The sequence below is a fragment of the Manacus vitellinus genome, unplaced genomic scaffold (genome assembly GCF_001715985.3).
Source record: "Manacus vitellinus isolate BGI_N305 unplaced genomic scaffold, ASM171598v3 scaffold_6_pilon, whole genome shotgun sequence".
Classification (NCBI taxonomy): Eukaryota; Metazoa; Chordata; class Aves; order Passeriformes; family Pipridae; genus Manacus; species Manacus vitellinus.
The window spans coordinates 2,870,374-2,890,448 of NW_021940750.1; the positions used below are offsets into that span (position 1 = coordinate 2,870,374).

A 20,075-nucleotide genomic window follows, 5' to 3' on the forward strand; every position below is an offset into this window, starting at 1 on the left:
TAGAAAGTGTGCTGTACGCATGTGCAACATCATATTGTGCTCTGGTTTATACCAACAGATCAGTGGTAGCCAGTCTTGGGTGGCTTGAGCTCTCTGGCTCCTGGAACTTGGCTATATTTATCCCAGCTGATGTAGCCTGTCAAGTGTGTTCTGCTGTTGATAAGGTGCTGTAGTTGACAACAGTGGGAGATCAAGGGGGAGGAGCAGGATGGGGGCTTCCATCAACTGTTTCTTTAGGGAGTTTCAAAAGCCCTGCAGTCACATTCCTGTTTAACTCAGACTCTGCTTTCTAGATACAACTGGGAGCTTCATCAGAAACAAGGTGAAGATGCCAGAGCCTGTAAAGAAAACAGGTAAGAATCATAACTGACAGACAAAACCTAAGAATAGCTTGACAGAAAAAGTGTGAGTAGATTATGCATTCTAGAGAAACGAGATGCCACAGAGGAAAAGAAAATAGAAAGGAAAAAAATTGCATTTTTTACAATTATAAGAGATATTGAGTGATCTTGCAGAGAAATCAGAGACTGGTTTGTCAACCCTCAGCCACAAAATTTTCTCAAGAGACTTTGGATGAGGAAAAATTAGAGGTGAAATGTGTTTAGTTCTCAGTTTCTTTTAATTTCTCATTTCCTTTCCTAGTAACCTTTAGGACTCCAGAAAAAATAAAAAAAGCTTGTAGTCTCTCTCTTGGACAGTTAAACAGTATAAGCCTCTCCTGCTTTTATTTTGGGGTTTATTGTTAGTGAAATCTCTGTGAAAATGAAAGCAAACAGTACCTGGTTGAGAGCTTATTTTTTCCTCGTTCTTCCAGCCAGTGACAATAGAGCTCTAGGAAAAAAGACAACATTGTACTGTGAAGAATATATGCAATTTCTTTTCCCTCACCCTACTCCATCATTTCCCCTTGAGCCAGAAGACAACTAGCCCTTCTCAGAAAGCCAAGGTCGTAGAGCCACAGAGAAAAATATCAAGAAAATATTTCAGATTTATGAATGTTGTAATTTAAAATCTACAAATAAGGAATCACTCAGATGCTGCCCACACAGAGGAGGCCTAAGATGGGGTGCAAGGTGCAATGAGTATGGGTTTTTGAGAAGAACAAAGAGAGCCTGGGAAGCAAAGGAAGGGAGATTTTAGCTTCAGGACACCTGCAAAGGAAGATGCCTCAGGAACACTTTGTGTCCACAAGTAAGTTTGGGAAAAAAAGTTGTCAAAAGCTGAAGTTATGATCAATTGTAAAGTATGCACATATTCAACACAGAGAGCTGGAGAAAACTGTACAAATCTGGGATTCTTCACTTTAGAACTTTCACTTCACTGATACCAGTGCATACCCAGAATCACCACTACCTGAATGTACAGTACAAGGTGGAAATGTTCTTAATAATGTGCAGTTTCCAGAGTTAGTCAATAGCAGCTGTAGAGACTTACTAATAAAGGCCTCTGTGCTTTGCAAAGGCCTGAGGAGGCATCAGTCTCCTCTTAGGTTGGTCAGTAAGAAAATCCCCTCTGGTCACCACAACGAAAGAAGAACTTAAAAAAAACCTTCATTTGACCAAAGTGTTTGTTATCAGCCACTGCCAGAGATAGCCCATCTCTGCCATTACAGACTACAAAGCACTAAAGCATGATTAACTCCAATAAGATTTTCTATGTTCCCTCTATATGATAATCCTGAAACAACAATGGTGTCACCAATTTCATTACAACTATAACACCATTTCATATTCATAAGGCTGCAATTTCTGGAATCAGATGGAATATAGATTTGTATATATAAAAAAAGAAATATATACTAGATCTTGAAATTGTAGACAAAACCTTGAAAATATAAGCTGTAAAGGTTAGGTAATTACCCCATAAATTAGACATTCATGTCATGTTCTGATTTGAAAGTCACATGATTTTTAATCTTTATTGAAATGAGTTCAATGGTTGTGAATGGAGGCAAAAAGAAATACAGCAGAGTAGGCAAAATTTGACTGTGTGATCACCTAGGCACTGTGACTTCTAATTTCTAGTTGTTTAACTACCTTTAAATTAACATTTTCATCCTCTATGGTTGAGGGGCAATGTCTCTGTTGTGATGATGCCCACCTTTGCTGGCGAATGGTGAAGAGAAATTCTATTCCAGCTTATTTCTCCATAGAAATCTAACAGGTGTCTAACATCACTAGTCCTACACAGTTCTTAGGAACAAACCAGACCAAACACTGGGATTATCACAGCAGGGGGAGGAAAAGCTCTTGTTACCCACTCTGACCGAGACAGAACCAGTCACATGCCCTGTGACTTCTAGAGAGGATCTTCTCAGTCTCCCAGGAGACACTAATCCCTTTGTTTTTCTATTTCATGTTGTTTATGTAGTGCAAGCCATTTCAAGATGAGATAATGTTGAGCACTATCTCAGGAGGGCCGAATAACCACTAGGCATTTCATACTTGGATAAATTATGATTCTTGCCTTTCACACACTGTGCAGTTAGAACACTGAAGAGCCCAAAGTCCCTAGTCTGTATTACCAAAATTTGGGCACTGGTGTATAGGCAAAGGAAAATTCTGCACGTCAGAGAGTGATCAGAGATGTTCTGCCTATATCTGGTTTTTTTTGACAGACCTGTTAACATTAAAAAAAAAAAAACAAAACCAAAAAAACCACCAATGAATAAATCATTAAACTTAAAATGGTGGAATAGATTTTCCAACAGACCTTCTTTCACTTTAAACTGTCCAACTAAAATACTTCAGGATAAGGCACTGCCCTATTTATTTACAGAATGACAAAAGAACTGCCCTAGCATTCCAGAAAATCTGTACAATCCCCAAGAGCAACAGGATTTAGAAGACCTGTAACAGTTTGATGTTAGACCAGTCAATCAAATTTGAAAAACTTTACTTTTTGCAGGATTCTGTTGCTGAAACTTTATGTTCTTCTCCTTTGATTTAAAGATTTCATGGTTAATTTTTGTTCAAAGGCTCACTTTTTGGAAAATTTTGTTCTTTTTTTTTGTAGTGAAAATTCAGAAAGGTTAAAAAAAGTCCCAACCATTTCCCTAACAATAATTTATGACATTAAGAGGAAACAGCTGACTTTTTAAGTACCAAATTTAGTAGATAAATGGGACTTAATGGGAAATGTGTGTATTACTATATCTGGAAAAGGAGAAGTCTGTATTACTCACCTTTGAAAATCAGGCAACTTTTATTCACATATTTTATAGACTGAGGAGTCTAGATTTTGCAGTTCAGATTAGGAAATTTCATCAAGTATTTATAAATACCCTGGCTTGTAAGTACACAGAGGTTTTCATAATAATCAGTGTTGCATAATGAAAAGCAAACTGTAGAAATTTACTTTGAATACAAGATCATTCTTTTACATTTGCAAGCAGCTAACACAGCAAAGTACTGCTCCATTATAATGAAATTCTATGCACCATAGGAATGTAGAAAAAAACCTAAATTCATATAGACCTATTTTCCTCTTTTGTAAGTTAAGATTCAAACCAAGTTGAACATTATTATCCCCATTTTGCAGAAAGTATGATGTATGCATAGAGAGAGAGGTGACTGATTAGTGAAACTATTCCTTGCCTGTTGCTCATGTTGCAGGAATTTGCAATCTCAGCTGTTGAAGTAGGCAAGGAATGATAAGATTGAGTTGTTCAATAGCTTTTGGATCACAGAATGATTAAGCTTGTAATTGCAAGAAGCCACTTAGGTTCTGAGTGAGGAATGAGCAGCATCTTTATATAGTTCCTCAGAAAGGAATTTACAAGCTCCATTACTGAAGTCTGCTTATGCTCAGTTTGCCTTTTAACTCAACGGAAGAGCAAATGGTATAGAAGAAAAACTAGATGCCAAGTGTAAGCAAAGATCAATTTTCAACATGAAGCCTTAACAAATTAAAGAATTCCAAAAGCTAATATTACTTAATATTAATTAAATATATTGGCCAATACATATTTTACCACCAAACACGCAAAAAGCTCAGTAAGATAACTCAGCTTTCGGGAGAAACCTGTGACTATTTTCTCTAATTTCACTCATCACAAATTTCTGCTCGAGTTTGTAGGATCTGCATTCAACCAGATACATTAGATTCTCCTCAAGCATTTATACCTTTAACAGTTTTTATTTCAGAAATGCAGAAATATCATTTGAAAATCTTATCTAACACACATTCTGCTGAAGTTCTTATTTCCCTCTCCTCCCTGTAAGTATCACAAATAATGATTGATGAAGAACTGAAGTCAGAGACACCATTCTGAAAACGAGGATGATACAAAAAAAACCCTAACGAACTAAAAACTACAACAACAAAACCCACAAAAGAATGACTGTCCTCTATCACTCTGTCTAGTTAAAAAGACTTGTGGAATCCACACTTCTTCCTTGCTTTCATTTCACATACTTCACACTTACTTTGAAATTCCATTATTTTAGGCATAAATTTTCAGCTAATACTTGTGATTCTCAACAAGCCAAATTATTTAGATGATGTGGCTAGGAAATTAAAGTATTCCAGTTATTTAAACATTATTTTAATATACACCTTATCTCCACTTTTTCTGACAATAATGAGATAATTGCTCTTCTAGCTTCTAAAATTAATTAGAAACAAAACAACACTTACTAATGATTTGATGCAGTACAAAGACAACAGAAAACAGTCTCTGCCTCAAAACACTTGCAAGATAAAAGCCCAGTAAATAGATAGATAGTTCAACAAGAGTGTAAAGGAAATAATTATTAGTACAATAGACAGAAACCTGGGTAGTAGCTTAGCCATTTCTAGGTTTTTGCACAGGAGAGTATGAAAACGATTTGAAGCAGAATAGTAAACTAGTTTGACAGTGGATGTTAGAAGGAGATTGCTTCAAAGCTGGTCAAAAAGTAAAGGAGAAAGCATGAACCTGTTAGTATGAAGATTTAATAAATGGCAGCAGCATGAAGGCAGAATACTAGTTTTATGATTTAATTTAGGTGCAAGTTAAAGAAAAATAGCTTTGGAACTTAAATTATTTCTAGTTTAATTTGGCCAAAAGCAAATATATTTTACATTTTTTCATCCTCTTGACCAAAAGACCTATTAATAGAATTTGAAAATGTAATCTGATCATGGACATTCAAATAGAGCTTTTTATTACTATCCAGTGAAACTGTAACTCACATAACATATATAGTTGTATGGCTGATGTATATGTCTTCAGGTGTTACAAGACTTTTAGAGGATGCAAGTTCTGGTAGATGCAGCATTAGCCCTTGAAAAGTTTTGGCAAGATAACTGCAGACCACATGCAGTCTGCTTCCTCTTCCTCCTGGGGTAAAAATTTGCTGGTTTACATTAGAAGTTATGTGAGTGTGTTTGCATTATGGAAGCTAGAAGTTATTAGGAAGGCCTGAGGTATAAGTGAAGTGTTGAAAAATAGGTTAGAACAAAGTGGCCCTAACCTCATTTTCTTTTATTAGCTTCACGTTCCTCTTCTCTCCCCGCCTTAACTCCACACAGTAATTCCAATTCCTTCCCCACTAAATGCACACACACAGAGCATCTATCACTCTCCTTCCCTTCAAAAATTCCTGTCTTCATCAGCACTGTTAACTCATGTGCATCTCTGCTCTCTCTCTAGAATTGCTGTAGTATGTTAGTACTAATGTCATTTTTTTCTCATTTGTGCAGGCTGGTTTAGACTAAATCAGGAACCAGATAGCTAACAAAATGGGTGGCAGAGGACACAGGCTACTTGGTCATCAGGTGTCCCAGCCCTATGGCTCCTAAGTGCATGTTCAACTGGAGTCTGGATAAACATGTCACAGTGCCTGAGATCTGTCAGTGCCTGACGGGCACAAGAGCTGCAAGTCATTCCACAACATCACACAAGAGGTGTCACAGTCATTGGGTTTTCCACAGCCTGATGGTGGTGGTCATATAGAAGAGTGTTTAGAGTATGGGATAGACATATGGAACTCAGAGGCATATATCTAATCTGGGTAGAAGCCAAACATTGAAGTGAGAGTGCCAAATGGGCAATGTGTTTCTGGTAAAAGCAGGCAGAAGTGCAGTTCTCAGGACAAACCAGTTTTGAATAGTGGTGGTTGGGAACATTCCTAATGAGGAAATAGCTGAATTAGATTGTTATAACTGCATGAGTAAAAGAAAACTTCTGACAAACTTGGATTTACTTAGTTGAAGAAGCAGCCCCAATGAAGGGGTGGGAGTAACTGATCTCTTTATTTTGTTAAGCAGTCTGGTTTTCCCCCAGAAGGAAAAATTGTGGTATTGTCTTCACATACTTGTTCAGCAATCTCTCTTTTGCAACAAAGTATTTTCCTGTAAAATCTCCAGCCCTACATCTCTAGTTTTCTTTTGCAAATAGGAACAGTAGAAGATGAAAAAGAATACACCTGGATAGAGAGATGCTTCTTTGGACACTGCCCCCCACTGACTCTGAAAGCGCAGGAAAAAGACTCAATAAAAAACTGAGTCTTCTTTACCTGAGAAAAAACATGCCTCTCTGCTTCTATGTAGAATCATAGAGAAAGAAGCCAGGTAGTCAGTGTTTCAGGGGTGGGTTTCAGAACTGACCTATCTCTCCACTGCGCAGCGGCCTGGACACGTTTATATGTCTCTTGAATTCTATATGTCAAACCTGCTGTCTGCAGTAACTCTCCTGCAATTTTGCACTATACACTGCATCAACATATACCATGCTGTGTTATTTACTGAAGTGCAATACTATATCAAAAAGTGTGAAACTGATAACAGGCAGGACACTATAGCACACTATAGCACACTATAGCACATTATAACATGTAGTCCTATACACTACAAAGTACTATTTTGTTTAAGAACTATTGTACAGGTTAGAAAAAACCTCAAAATATATGCATGTAGGAATATTGTACTCCCAGGGGAAATTTTACATGCTTATAACTTAATGTGGAAGGAAAGCATGCCAAAGGATACAACAGGAGCTCAGTCAAGGTTTTTATAGGCTCAGTGCAAACTACTTTTTTTTTCCCATCAAATATATAAAATGGGGTGGGGGGAAAGGAAAAAAAGAAATAAAAAAATGTAATTTAGGTTTTTATATAGCAAAGAAAAGCAAAATTTAAAATATACTACTTTATGAAATTGTTTGTAGTTGATGCTTTAACTGATGTTTAAGTAGTTTTAATCCTTTGCAAAACAATGCAAGAAACATGAACTGTATTATGACTAAAGACCAAAAGACATTAGATGAAAACTCTGTAGATGTAACTCTGCTAAGATCAACTAATTTACGCAGTCTGAGGATATGCTAGACGAATAGAGATTTTGTGCAATGAACAGATGGTATTATCAGTAATATACCATTTTATGAACTAAAGCACCTGTTTGAACATGAACATAAACTTTTTCATTTAAAATATTTTCATGTCACGTTCCTTTCATTTTTATAAAGCAGAATCAAAAGTCCAAAGTTAATTATAACCATTGTTGTGGCCTTTGGAAGGATTTTTGTTGCTGCCAGAGTAGGAGAGCTATAGACAATTTGCACAGCGGTTACAGATAAAATTATACACGATGAAATTATTAATATTTTATAAAAGCACTGTTATATAAAAATAAAGATATATAACTAACTAAATAAATAAATCAAGGTAAAGAAATTAGTAAAATAAGTTACCTTACTAAAATTCTAATCTTGAGAAGGATTAGCGTGCTCATGGATCAAAATCATGACGCATTGGTTGCTTTACAATTTCCTGTCTGCTGTGCTACTTTGATTATATCAAAACCAAAACATCATTTGGTTTATGGTTGTTCACCCCATATATTAATAACTTCATTCTTATCATAAGTGTTTCTTGACACACTGAGGAACTATTTTAATCCATCTTGTAAATAATTAGAAAACTAGTTGTTGTAGAGTGCCACATAGGTGAGTACTTCAACTTTTAATGCTGAAGTGAACTTTTGAATGCAAACAACAATTGATATTATTTTAGCTGGGATTAAATTACAGGGGTCATCATAGGAATGTGGATCCCTTTCCACTAAAACCTTGATCAGTCAAAACAGAAAGACTAAAGATGAACCATTAATTTGTTGTGGTATAGTAGGACACAGGTTCGTGCACAAACTACAGTGTTGTTGAGGAACAGATCCTGATCCTCTTTAAAAATGGTACTAAGTATGCATTAGGACAAAATTAATATTTCTAAATAAAACTGCATGGCAAATTAATGTAAAGAGTTCAATATATATGAGACTACATACCACGCCTTCTTGTCACAGATCAAAACATTCACTTATGAAAAATCAGAGCTCATAATGGGGGGAAAGAAAGATAAAGACAGACAATGAGGTGATTTTGCTATCCATTCCACTTTATTTGATGACAATATGGGGAAGATATGGCATCTCAGTTAGAGACCAAACTCAGTAAACTCAAAGACAATTCCACAACTTCTCTGTGGAAAGTGTTGTAATTTATATCTTGCATGGGCAGATGGAAGAGAAAGGAGACAGCTGCTGCAGCCACAACAGCTGACTACACCAGATATGCCACAATTGCAAAACAGATTTTAGTGAGCCATCTCTCTTTTTTTAGTTTCTGCATTTACCAAGAAGCCGAAGACAACAGAGGTGACAGCCGGAAGCACAGCTGTGTTTGAAGCAGAGACAGAAAAATCTGGCATCAAGGTGAAATGGCAGCGAGCTGGCACAGAAATTACTGAGAGTGAGAAATATGTCATCAAGACAGAAGGAAACAAGCATTCACTGACAATCAATAATGTAGGAAAAGAAGATGATGTGACATATGCTGTAATAGCTGGAAGTTCCAAGGTCAAATTTGAACTCAAGGTCAAGGAACCAGGTACTGCATTTCCTAAGCAATTCTGATTTCATCAGTATTTCCAGTCCCACCCACAACTTTCATGAATGAGGTCCATGGAAATTAGCCTATCTTAACACCATAAGATTTCTCTACCAGCATTATACCCAATTATTTGAAGCTATTAATTCATGTTAAGCTGAGGAGTACATTTGCTGTGGTTAAGACAGCCATTTCCAGATGTCAGAAGTCCACACAATGGAGATCACAAAAAAAAGCCATACACCTCTGACAAGCACCCACTGGTGATGAAGATATCATGATGTCAAAGGAGAGATAATCTTCCTGTGTACATTATATATTAATGCCTCCAAACAAGCTTTTTTTAAATAGCTACACTATTTACACTGTACTAGATGCTCCAAGTTCTGGGAGCATCTACACTACATTAGTTAGAGTAACATTTAATTCTTTCCAGTAAAAATTTAGTTAAAATTTATTTGGACAAGGTCTAAAGGGATATCTTCTAACAATAAAAGTCTTGGTATTTGATACTTAACTATTAAAATAATAAAAATAAAATCACACTGTTTTCTTTTAAGACACAAATAAAGACAGTAAAGGCATAAAGAGTAAAAGGCATACATTTTCTGAGAGCAGAGTTGATGCATCTTGATATGTTCACAGATACTGTCTTGTTTTTCAGATCTTACTAAGATGACATTGTTATAGAGTGACTGAATTAGCCATTGTTATTTGGAAGAGGCTCCACTACCTAAGGGAAAAAATATCTTGCTGCAACTGATCTGTTTCAAGAAATTCTACCTCCCACCATCTGTTCCAGTTGCTCACTCCTACTCCATTTTCATACAATTTTGTCTTCTCCATTGTGCAAAATTCATTTGCCTGAATTTTTCTGTGAGGTCATGGCTCAATTGTCAGGATACAAACTTCTGTAAGCCAGAAGAAATGACAGATGGATTTTTAAAATACTTTACCCATACTGATTACTAGCAGTGTCTGCAGCTTTTGTCAAGCAGCACACAGCAATAGCAGTTGTAACATTGTATTCCAACAGTGTTGTAAGCAAAATCTCATGAATAGGCAAACTATTTACAAAAATAATAATTACATCATTTTGCATTATCTTTTCTGTTTAGACCATTAATGCTAGCATCAAATAATAGCATTATTCATCAGCTGTCAAGTTTCTACACATCAAGACTATGGAATTTAAAAATCCAGGCATCAGTTCTTTCCAAGTTCAGCAAAAGAGTGAGCCTCATCATACAGCTTCAGTAGGCCCCTTCTGCTTCCAGCACATGTTTTAGGTTCTAGGAAACCACACCTAACTTCTCTGCATTTTCTAACATAAATCAAAAGCTGGTTTTTTGCAAAATTTTTTTCAGAAAGGAAGTAGACACATGACTTTCTCTAATCTTGGCTGACATTCATTTCCAGAAAAGAGTGAGACAGTCCCTCCTGCTGGAGATGCACCAACCCCAACTGCCTCAGAATCACCTGCTCCACCAGTAGAGAGCAGCCAAAACACAGAAGGTAATAGAGAACTAATGCTGTCATCAAGTCTGGTTTATTAGCAGAAGGAAAGAAGTTGCAGAGGGACTCCTTAGAGTAAGTGAGGTAGAGACAGTAGATGAAGGCAGACCATAAAGAATAAGGAATCTCAGAGACAAAAGAAATATATTGAGATATTTTAAATTAATTAACTAATGCACTATATAGGCTGATGCAAAAAGTTCTAACTGGTAATTATGATGCTTATTTCAGTTGCATCTTCTCAGACTCAAGCAGAAGAACCTTTGGACCCCATTGGGCTCTTTGTGACACGACCACAGGATGCAGAAGTTACTGTTGGTAAGTACAAAATGTCAGTCAAGTGATATTTGTAAACTGCACCTGTTGCTTGACTATTAGGGTGACAGCAGAGATATAACAGATAAACTAAACACTATTCATAATCTTATTTTAACCTACTTCCCTTACAAGGTGGAAACATCACATTCACTGCCAAAGTAGCAGGTGAGAGCCTACTGAAGAAACCATCAGTGAAATGGTTCAAAGGAAAGTGGATGGACCTGGGAAGCAAAGTGGGGAAACATCTCCAGCTACATGACAATTATGATCGAAATACCAAGGTACAACTGGCAGAATAGGGTTCTCAGTCTTCTGGGTGATAACCTTTAATTTGGGGAAAATAGAAGCCAATATAGGAATGTTTTGATATTAAGGTGTCTAAAGTGACACACAGTGCTATACTAACACGTAGAAGTAAGTCTATGTTTTGACTACACAGACAAGAGACAAGCTCTACATACAGACTTTTGCGTACTCTTATCTATGGTGAAATGAGAAAATGTCTGGACAACTGGGAAGAAAGTTTTGCACTATCTACTGCAGGATTCCCTCTGTCTTCCTCTCAAGTAATAGATACCTGGCATTTTTAAGAGAAAACAATAAATCAGACAGATATTTAAGAACGGTCTATCTTGATCTTAGCAGGTCAAGCATTCCATCATTAGTGTTGGAATTCATTTTATTCTTGTATTGTCTAAACTATTTTAAATAGCTAAGATCAATTTTTTACCACAAATGTGTTCGAAGACACACAAACAAGAATACAAGAGTCTGTACCTTGACTTCTCATCCTGTGTAGTATATGAAACACTACTACCCTCTCCTGGATGGAATTAAACAGCCTTGCTCACATTAGCCACTCCTTTTGCTGAATTTTGACATGTACTGTATACATTCTGGGTAGAAGTTGTAACTGTTTAATGAAAGCTTTACTTCTGTTTCCAATTTACATGCAATTAGTGTATGTGGTGACTGCACACAACAGTATACCAGCACAGTTTGCTATCCTCAGGGATACCTGTACTGATAGTACTCTTTAGCTGTTCCTGAATTTGGAACTATAGGCAATTTTTTATTACAGTAATGAGTTGGACACTCAGGACATTCTTAATTTTAAAAGGACACAAACACATAGTTCATCCCTTGCCTATTTCTCTCCGTGTATTCCCTTTCCCTCTGTTTCACCACTTCATTTTCTACTTTATGAATTCTATCATTGGTGTCTCTTCTAGGTGTACACCTTTGAACTGGAAATCATAGAAGCAAACATGACTTTTGCAGGAGGGTACAGATGTGAGGTGTCTACCAAGGACAAGTTTGATAGCTCTAGTTTCAACCTGACAGTTAATGGTAAGGTGAACTGACACCTATTTTTTTTCTTCCTGCCCCCTATTTTGTTTTTCTTCCTGCCCACCAACAATTCCCTCTGGTAGATAGTGGCTGCTAGACAAGCACAGATCTGAAGTATAGCTCTGAAGAGCTAAAGGTACACCTAGAGAGGCCCACAGATGAAGATTGGATGGGTTGGCAGAGATACAGGTCTTTAGAAATACCACTGAGTTGTCACTCAAGTCAGAACTGTGATGCTCTTAAAGAGGGCACGCAGAATCAGCCTGCCTTTTCTCTGGCTTTATTCTGATTTCAGATCCATTCCTCCATTATATTTAATTCAACTAGAATAGAAGATACGGTCATTCTTACTTTGGCAAAAGTTCACTACTGAAAATGGATACTTGAGAAAAAAAAAGGGAGGAGGAGGAGAAAAAAAGATTTAGACATGACACTATTGTCAAGTCCTTTTTCTTCTTTTCCTGATAAATTCAAGTGATGCAGAAGCACCTTGTGAGATAAAATTGCTTTAAGATTGGATGACTCATTTTACATAATACATGGTGCCACCCTCACAACTGCTATATTAAAAGGTTATAAAAATTGAAAAGGAAATACATATTAACGTCAGTTTGCCCCTAGTGTGGAAGAATTTAGGTAAACCAGGATAAGCATTAACAGCCTGAAAGAGTTGAGTGTTTGGACCATTTTCTGTTTCAGGAATTCTGTTGAAGGGACTTCAATATTAACTTGTGTCCAGCTACCAGTGTACCTACTGCAAAGACAAAAGTTTGTTGAAGTTACTCATTCAACAATGTTAATTTTTGAAGTTTCACTAGCTGGCTGTCGGACTCATAAGACTTAGGAGCAGCAACTGAAAACAGTTCTTCTCCCAGTAGTAGTAGTACACCAATTCATACTGATAGAGTAATAAAGTTCTGTCTATGCAACATCCTCAGTGAATTCCCCGTACATCTCTACATATTTCCGAGAATTTATCTTTCTTTCAGAAGATAGGTTATAATTTATTATTAATAATAGTATTCAGCTAATATCCCATTGTATTCTTATTAGGACTTAAATACCCTGTGAAGACGCTATTGAAACTAAAATTTAGCAGCATGAGAATTGGCAAACAAGAGTTAAGACAGTTCATCAAGGTCCAGATTACGATGCAACATGAAACAGAAATAAGTTATACACAAAACACTGGATTTTGAAAGCTTTTTAGTGAAGGCTACGTGTTAAAAGATGATGTTTCAAGCTCTCAGTATGCAATTAATCACATTCTACAATATGAGAATTTAGAAAAAGAATTTCTGCAGATGAAAAGCTGTAGAAATAGCACTATATTTTTGCATTATTTTGACTTGCTCTCCCACTGTTCTTCATCACTTTTTGTCACAACAGAAGCACCTGTGACTGGAGACTTGGATATTCGAGCTGCCTTCCGACGCACGTGAGTATGCACAGCAGAAACCTATGTAGATCAGATCATACATCCATGCAGATTTCAAGAAAGCTATCTAAAGGCCAAGCTGTTGTACAAACAAGTACAAATATCTGAATGTCTACTAAGAAATATTTCTACCATTAAAATATTATAGAAATCCTAGAAATCACCTAAGAGATTTTGGACTTTGTACTAGCATAATAATCACACTTGTCTTCAATTAAGTAATTGATGTTATCATTCTAACAAGAACTTCAGCACTTTTTTTCCAGACCTGTAAAGTACACTCCAAACACAGACCAATAGAGACGGAAAAGATTCTCTGTGTTGTCTAGTCTTGATTTGATCTGGCATGTACCTTAATATAAACATTTGCTAAACAAGGAAGTGGAGTTTGAAGTGAGCTCTGTAAGGAGCAGATCTCTGAAAATATTCATGTAAGCATTTTGACTGTATTTGTTTTCTTGTTCTATACCTATATTAATTGAATGAAGACAATGGCATTGCAAGTGTCCATGTGAAAACTCAGTTATATGTAGTCTTAGACATTAAAACCTGCTATGGAAAAGGACATTCTCCTCCCATCTTTAATACCCTCCAAATTGGTGTATAGCTTAATGGAATAATGTTCCCTCCTATTAGTACGATTCACAAAATTGGTTAGGTATTTCTATTTTAGTTGACATTATTTTTCACTGTCGTGAATTTCTTCTCCCTTCGTGCAATTCAGTTTCCATTTTAGTTTTTATATATTTCTGCGAAATTACTAGACTAAGAATCTTCCTACAGACATCTATTTCTTCATTATAGGGCACAAATCATCTGTGGTTATGCTCTGAGTATTTCTCTATCAGTGCTACTTTTATATAAGTTTTTTTTTAGCATTTATCCCAAAGAACTAAAAAAGGCTTGCAGAATTTATCTCCAGAGATCTATCTACAGGTAGCTGACCAGCCCTGCTGTGATGGCTGCTAAATAGAGGATGCTCAGTGCATAACTGCATTGTGTTATGTCACTGCAGTGAAAGCAGGCTTGTACAATTAAAATAATTTAGAATAAGTTCAAAGTGAGTGCAGTGTGAGCAGCTTCAGGCTGTTCAGATTGTCAGTTTCTTCTTTAAGAATGGAGCCAAATTTTGAACTGATCTGTTTAAATCTGAAGCTTTGTCTTTGATACTCAGGAGCCTAGCAGGAGGGGGGAGACGGATGACTTCAGCCTTTCTCAGGTAGTCACTGTCTGTGTCAACTGAAAAATTTAAGTCTTACAATGAACTGTCTCTCTCTGCTTAGGAAAAGAAAAAAAAATCCACAAAACTAAACTGCAGCTTGAATTCCAAATAAATCATTGTTTATAATATGTAGTATTTATATGAGATTAATACATATGAGTAAGTAGTAATGTAAGATAAATAAAAAAGATAAAATATAAAAATACAAAAAGATTAAAACACAAAAAGATAGATAAAAAGAGATAAAAAGAAGAAAGACTAGTGTGATAGTTCAGTGAGAGGCAGATTCATCTACAGAAAACGCATGTGTTTGGCAAGTGGTATCTCCTCACCACTGTTACAAGGAAAAAAGTAACTTCAAATTATATGCATGTCTGCCCCCCCTGTTGTACATGTTCTCTCTACTGAGCACATTCTGACTAAAATTGCCGCTGCTCACAAAAATGTACCAACACACATGTATATGAAAATCTGTTGTTTCCTGGCACACTCTTTATCATATAGTATCATTAAAATTTTCACTTTATGCCTTTTGGTCCTAATGTCTTCTGCTATATCAAAAACAGGAACTCTGAGATTAAATTTAACTCTATGCATGTTAAAGCAATTATTAGGATCTTATTCTTCAGAAAAGCTAAACCTTGATTGCTGGGCCTTCCTGAAAATTTGATTTAATTACCACTTGTGAACAATAACATGATTAGTTATTCTCTCAGCTGTAGATTTTGATTTCCTGAATATTTGATTACAAGAAAACCTTTTCTAATTTGGGATTATACTAGTGATTTTTATATACATTTTATATACATTTTGCCTGCAAACATGGAAGATTTTCTGAAAGTAGGGAACAAAGTGGCCAAAAATACACTTTTCTCTTTGAGCCTTATACCCAGGAAATTACCTTTTCCAGTGCTATACTATCCTGCAAGTAATCACAGAAGTAAAAACAATACTTTCTTAATGAAAAGATGTCTTCTTACAACATATTCAAAATTACACAGATTTAAAATTGTTATTTAACCTTACATTCTCAAGCAGCACAAGAAGTTTGGCACTTGTTTCTGTTCTATTTTTTTAACAGTACTGTTAAAATGCCCATCATTTATCTGTTGAGACTGATTTCTTACTCTTATTTGTTCCTGCAATATTGCTTTTTCCTGACATTCTGATTTATACTTCTACAGACAGACTGATTTTTATTGAAGCAACTAATACTGTATATCAATAAAGGCAGCATTATGAGCTACAACTGCCACCAGTACAACTGAAAAAAAATTCTGCTTATGAAACAGTAATTAGATATAAAGTGTTGCTGCAAGAAGAAAATGAATGCTGTGAGATGGCATCATCAGATTCTTGTACTCAAGAAAACAGAGATGTTAAGAGGCAGATGAACATTAATAGTTGAGATAAAAAAATACATTTTGACTTTCTAAAACCTGTTTGAATGCAAAGAAAAATGCAAAAAAGACCTTTTTTTTTTTCCTAAGTGGAATAATCAACAGTCACAGAATCCAATACTTTTTGTAACTCCAAATACTTTTTCTATCAAATCCCTGAAGTGATATTTTAGGAATTGAATCCAAAAAGTGATTGTAGTGACTTTATACTAAGATTTCACTGTAGACCAGTGCTTCAAATGTTCAGAAGCACAGCTAAAATACATTTGATTCGGAACACCAAAAATAACATTGTGCCTTCCATCCCAGTTCATCATATGTAACGGGCAGAACTATACATCAAAAAACTTCTGCTTGATGCTTCTTGTTCTCACAAGTCAATTCATCACAACGTTGCTTGTCATGATGCTTGTTGAACAACAGCATATTGAACCTCATCTCAGGATCACAGAATTCCTTCTTCAACTCTCCCAAGCACTAATGATGTGACACTTTTTTCAGTGTAATGAATTCTGGAATCACAAAGATCCTTAAGAAACAATTACAGCTGGGATAATACTAGGAGGGAAAAAGTGATTTTAGATTGCAAGAAGTTCCACAAAAAGCTTGATTAATGCTGCCCTACATCGTAAAAAAAATATCTACACTCCTGGACACTAGAGGAAAGAGGAAAGCTTCTGCAATACCTTTATGATTACAAATACATTCCAGATCAATACCACCATCAAATTAATACCCTGTACAACTTTATGCACAATGAGTGTAGAAAAAATACAAGTTCATTATATATATTTCTTATACCTATATGAAGACGAATATGGACATAGAGCCTAATTAAGTCACCTTCCATGTCAAGGCACATTCTAAGTCATATAAACACATCTACCACCCACCTGCAAAAAAATGTCATCTACATAATGTTATAGTCTCACAAGCTATTCCCATCTCCTTCTGAAACTATTTATGATTTTCTATTACTATACAGTGCCGAGGGACATGATGAGGGGGCGGAGTTTGATTTTAGTTCCCTACTGAAAAAAAGGTGAGTAAAAATCCATAGAGTAACCCATATCTATAAAGTAACCAGGTTATGTTGAACAACTCTGAAAACAATAATACTGGAATAGGTCAAAGTTTCATAAATTCAGAATCCCTGTCATTTTCCTAAAGCAGTTCTAAATGGAAAAAGAATGACAGGTAGTTATGGCAACTTCCTGAAATACACAACATTTAATGCATTTCTGCTAGGTTTATACTGGAGAAAAAAAAAAACAAAGAAAAAAAATTGTCTTTCCCAAGACAGAAAAGGCCTGGACTCAGGTAATTACATGTTTCCAGCAGGCCTTTCATTAAAAACAAAACAAAACACAACAATTTACAATATCTATATATAATGCTGCCTTTTAAAGAATTTTCTGTCCTAGCTTTTCACAATTCTTTCCATCAGAGAGTTGGGAGGACAAGCCTTTTTATGAGATATCTAAATGTTACTATTACACTGTACAACTATATATTATATCTTACGTGGCTGTTTATTGTATATATAAAATATATTCTATGTTGCATAAATATTATATAAATATTTTTCACTCTTCCATTCTCTCTTAATAATCTTAATTCTTATTTCTTGCTTTTACTTTCTTTTTTGAATTTTTTCTCCAATTCCCATCCTTCCTTGACATATCTGTTTTCATAACCTATCTACTCATGTTTTTCTCTTTTTACCAAACTCTTAATCTGGGTGTTTTGGATTCCACTGTTGCCAACAGAGAGTAAGATTTCTATTTCATTTTATTATAAATGCATGGGTCAGACTGAATATAAGAATCATTTAGTTTGAAATAATGCATGCATCTTTGTCTTCTTTACATACAAAGCATGACAAAAATTGCACAGTATGAAAGAAAACTATCAACTGCTAATTTTTGAGACAGAAACGTTTTTAAACAATTAGTAGAAGTTAAGGGTGAGCCATTCAGTACAATCAATGTATTTCTCTGAATGTCCTTTGATCTTCACCATCGCTTTTTTCATAAGCAGTTTTAAATTTTCCTTGACTTTCCAGATTTTCTCAATAACCCGTTGCTTTAAATTCCTGTTGTCATAGTAATTAGAATCAGAAAAATCATTTCCATAATATTGTTGCTGGTGCCTGTCAAACAGGCAATGAAGATTTGTTTGCTTCTTTCTGTTCACTGACCCTAGCCATTCACTCTATCTTTTCAGTGCCTGAAGTGACTATAAACACCTGTTACTAGATTCGTGTTTTGCAAATCTCAACTTAGTTTAGGTTTTCACAATCAGCTACTTGGTTGTTGTTGTGAATCTGTGTTCGGTTTCTGCTCAGGTATTGGTATCCCTATTTATAAAAAGTGTTTTATCCTCACAAGCAGCGTAGGATCATGTAGAAATATGAAGGAGCTTGGTTACAGAGGCAATAAGTACACAATAGTCTCATGTTTCACTCAGGTTAACTCACCCAAATTTCAGTGGGACAAGCAAGGTCACAGAGGTATAAAAAGCCCTGTGCTATGCAATATGCAATGCACCCAACTATAGGCAAATTCTGGCTTTGCAGTAACACCACAACCAGAACACTTGAGGGGTTTGATAAGGACACTTATCAAACTTCCTATAACTGACATTGATATCAAAGTTCCTTGTTTCAGCATGACCCAAATTGTTGTACACACACTCTAATTTCTGTAGAAAATGTTAACCAAAAAAGAATTGCTTGTCTTTTTTTAAAAAAAAAATTAAAGGGATGCCAACATGAAAATATTTGCATAATTTCATAGAGTCTCTACCTGAAATGAGGTGCTGAGTACTACGAATGCCCCTCGTAGCACCTTTCCCTTTTGCTCTCATAGCTGGTTTTGAGCAGCGATCAAACTCTAAAAGGGAGTAAAAATCTCCAGTACTTACAGAAATATTCAATTTGTGGATTTAAGTATTCATTATTTGTTAGACTAGAAATACTATTAATTAAAAGAGTCTCATCAATTTCCCTGCATTTTATCAGTGTTCTTGACATTTCCCGACTTACAAATCTCTGCTTAGCGAATTTAAGCATATAAATTCACTGTTTCTAGTTGTTTTCACGACCATTTCAGAAGTAATTTGTGGATCCTTCAGGCTTTGCACACCTCAAGTTGAAGACCACTCTTATATTAATGACAATAAATAGGTATAAAACCTCATCACGGAATGGAAGAATTTTTCATTAAAAGAGAATGGGAAAAGGTACCTCATGCTGAGGAACTCTCAAGAGCTATGTAGATTCAAATAGAATGAGGATTATTCATTTACCACTTCTGCTTTGTCGCATCTAATTTACAAGTGTCCCTCAATCCAGAGGTAATGATCATTCCCACTACAATAAAGAGCTTCATTTAATACTATATCTTCTATCACTGTAATTTAATTAACTGGTGTTGACATACAGATGTCATGGGCCAAGGAGAGGTCATTGGGAAGAAGGACGGAACAGCTGTCACAGAGCTATTAAATGGGATAGTGAGCAGAGACCTTGAAGGAGGTGACAGCTGACAGGGTCCAATCAGTTGACAGTAACAGGATAGGAAGGAACCATTTCTGGGATGTACAAAACTATTTTTAACCCCTCCACATATGTTTGAAACATATCAGCTGCATATTCCATTTACAGCAGGTTCACTAAGCTGCATCGTAATGCCCCCAAGTCCATAGTTAACCTATGAGGTGATCACTCTGAATAAGGATCACCAACATCAGGGAGAGTAACATAAGTGTGGGAGAAACTTCAGGAGACCAAGAGCTCTATTACTTTTCCTACACTGCTTAGTTCCTATAGGTAGTGGAAGAGTACAGCCTCCTTGTGCAAACTCTGTGTCTTTATGGGATCAAAGAGAATGCAAAATAGTGAAAAGGTGTACTAGGATGGGGAAAACTTTGCTCAAAGTCATTTTTTTCTTTTCTTTTTCA

The 20,075-nt window shown here is 35.8% G+C and overlaps 1 protein-coding gene across 1 annotated transcript in view; it reads left to right on the forward strand.

Moving 5' to 3' along the window:
- The first annotated feature begins 203 nt into the window (after positions 1–203).
- The window catches only part of MYBPC3 (myosin binding protein C, cardiac), a 61,485-nt gene continuing 41,613 nt past the window's right edge, over positions 204–20,075 (forward strand). The window contains exons 1-9 of the mRNA XM_018082988.2: positions 204–353; positions 8,603–8,869; positions 10,289–10,384; positions 10,616–10,702; positions 10,835–10,983; positions 11,935–12,052; positions 13,442–13,490; positions 14,665–14,709; positions 17,098–17,154. Coding sequence (XP_017938477.1) covers positions 329–353; positions 8,603–8,869; positions 10,289–10,384; positions 10,616–10,702; positions 10,835–10,983; positions 11,935–12,052; positions 13,442–13,490; positions 14,665–14,709; positions 17,098–17,154 — 893 coding nt within the window. The 5' untranslated portion in view covers positions 204–328. The remainder of the gene's footprint in view (positions 354–8,602; positions 8,870–10,288; positions 10,385–10,615; positions 10,703–10,834; positions 10,984–11,934; positions 12,053–13,441; positions 13,491–14,664; positions 14,710–17,097; positions 17,155–20,075) is intronic.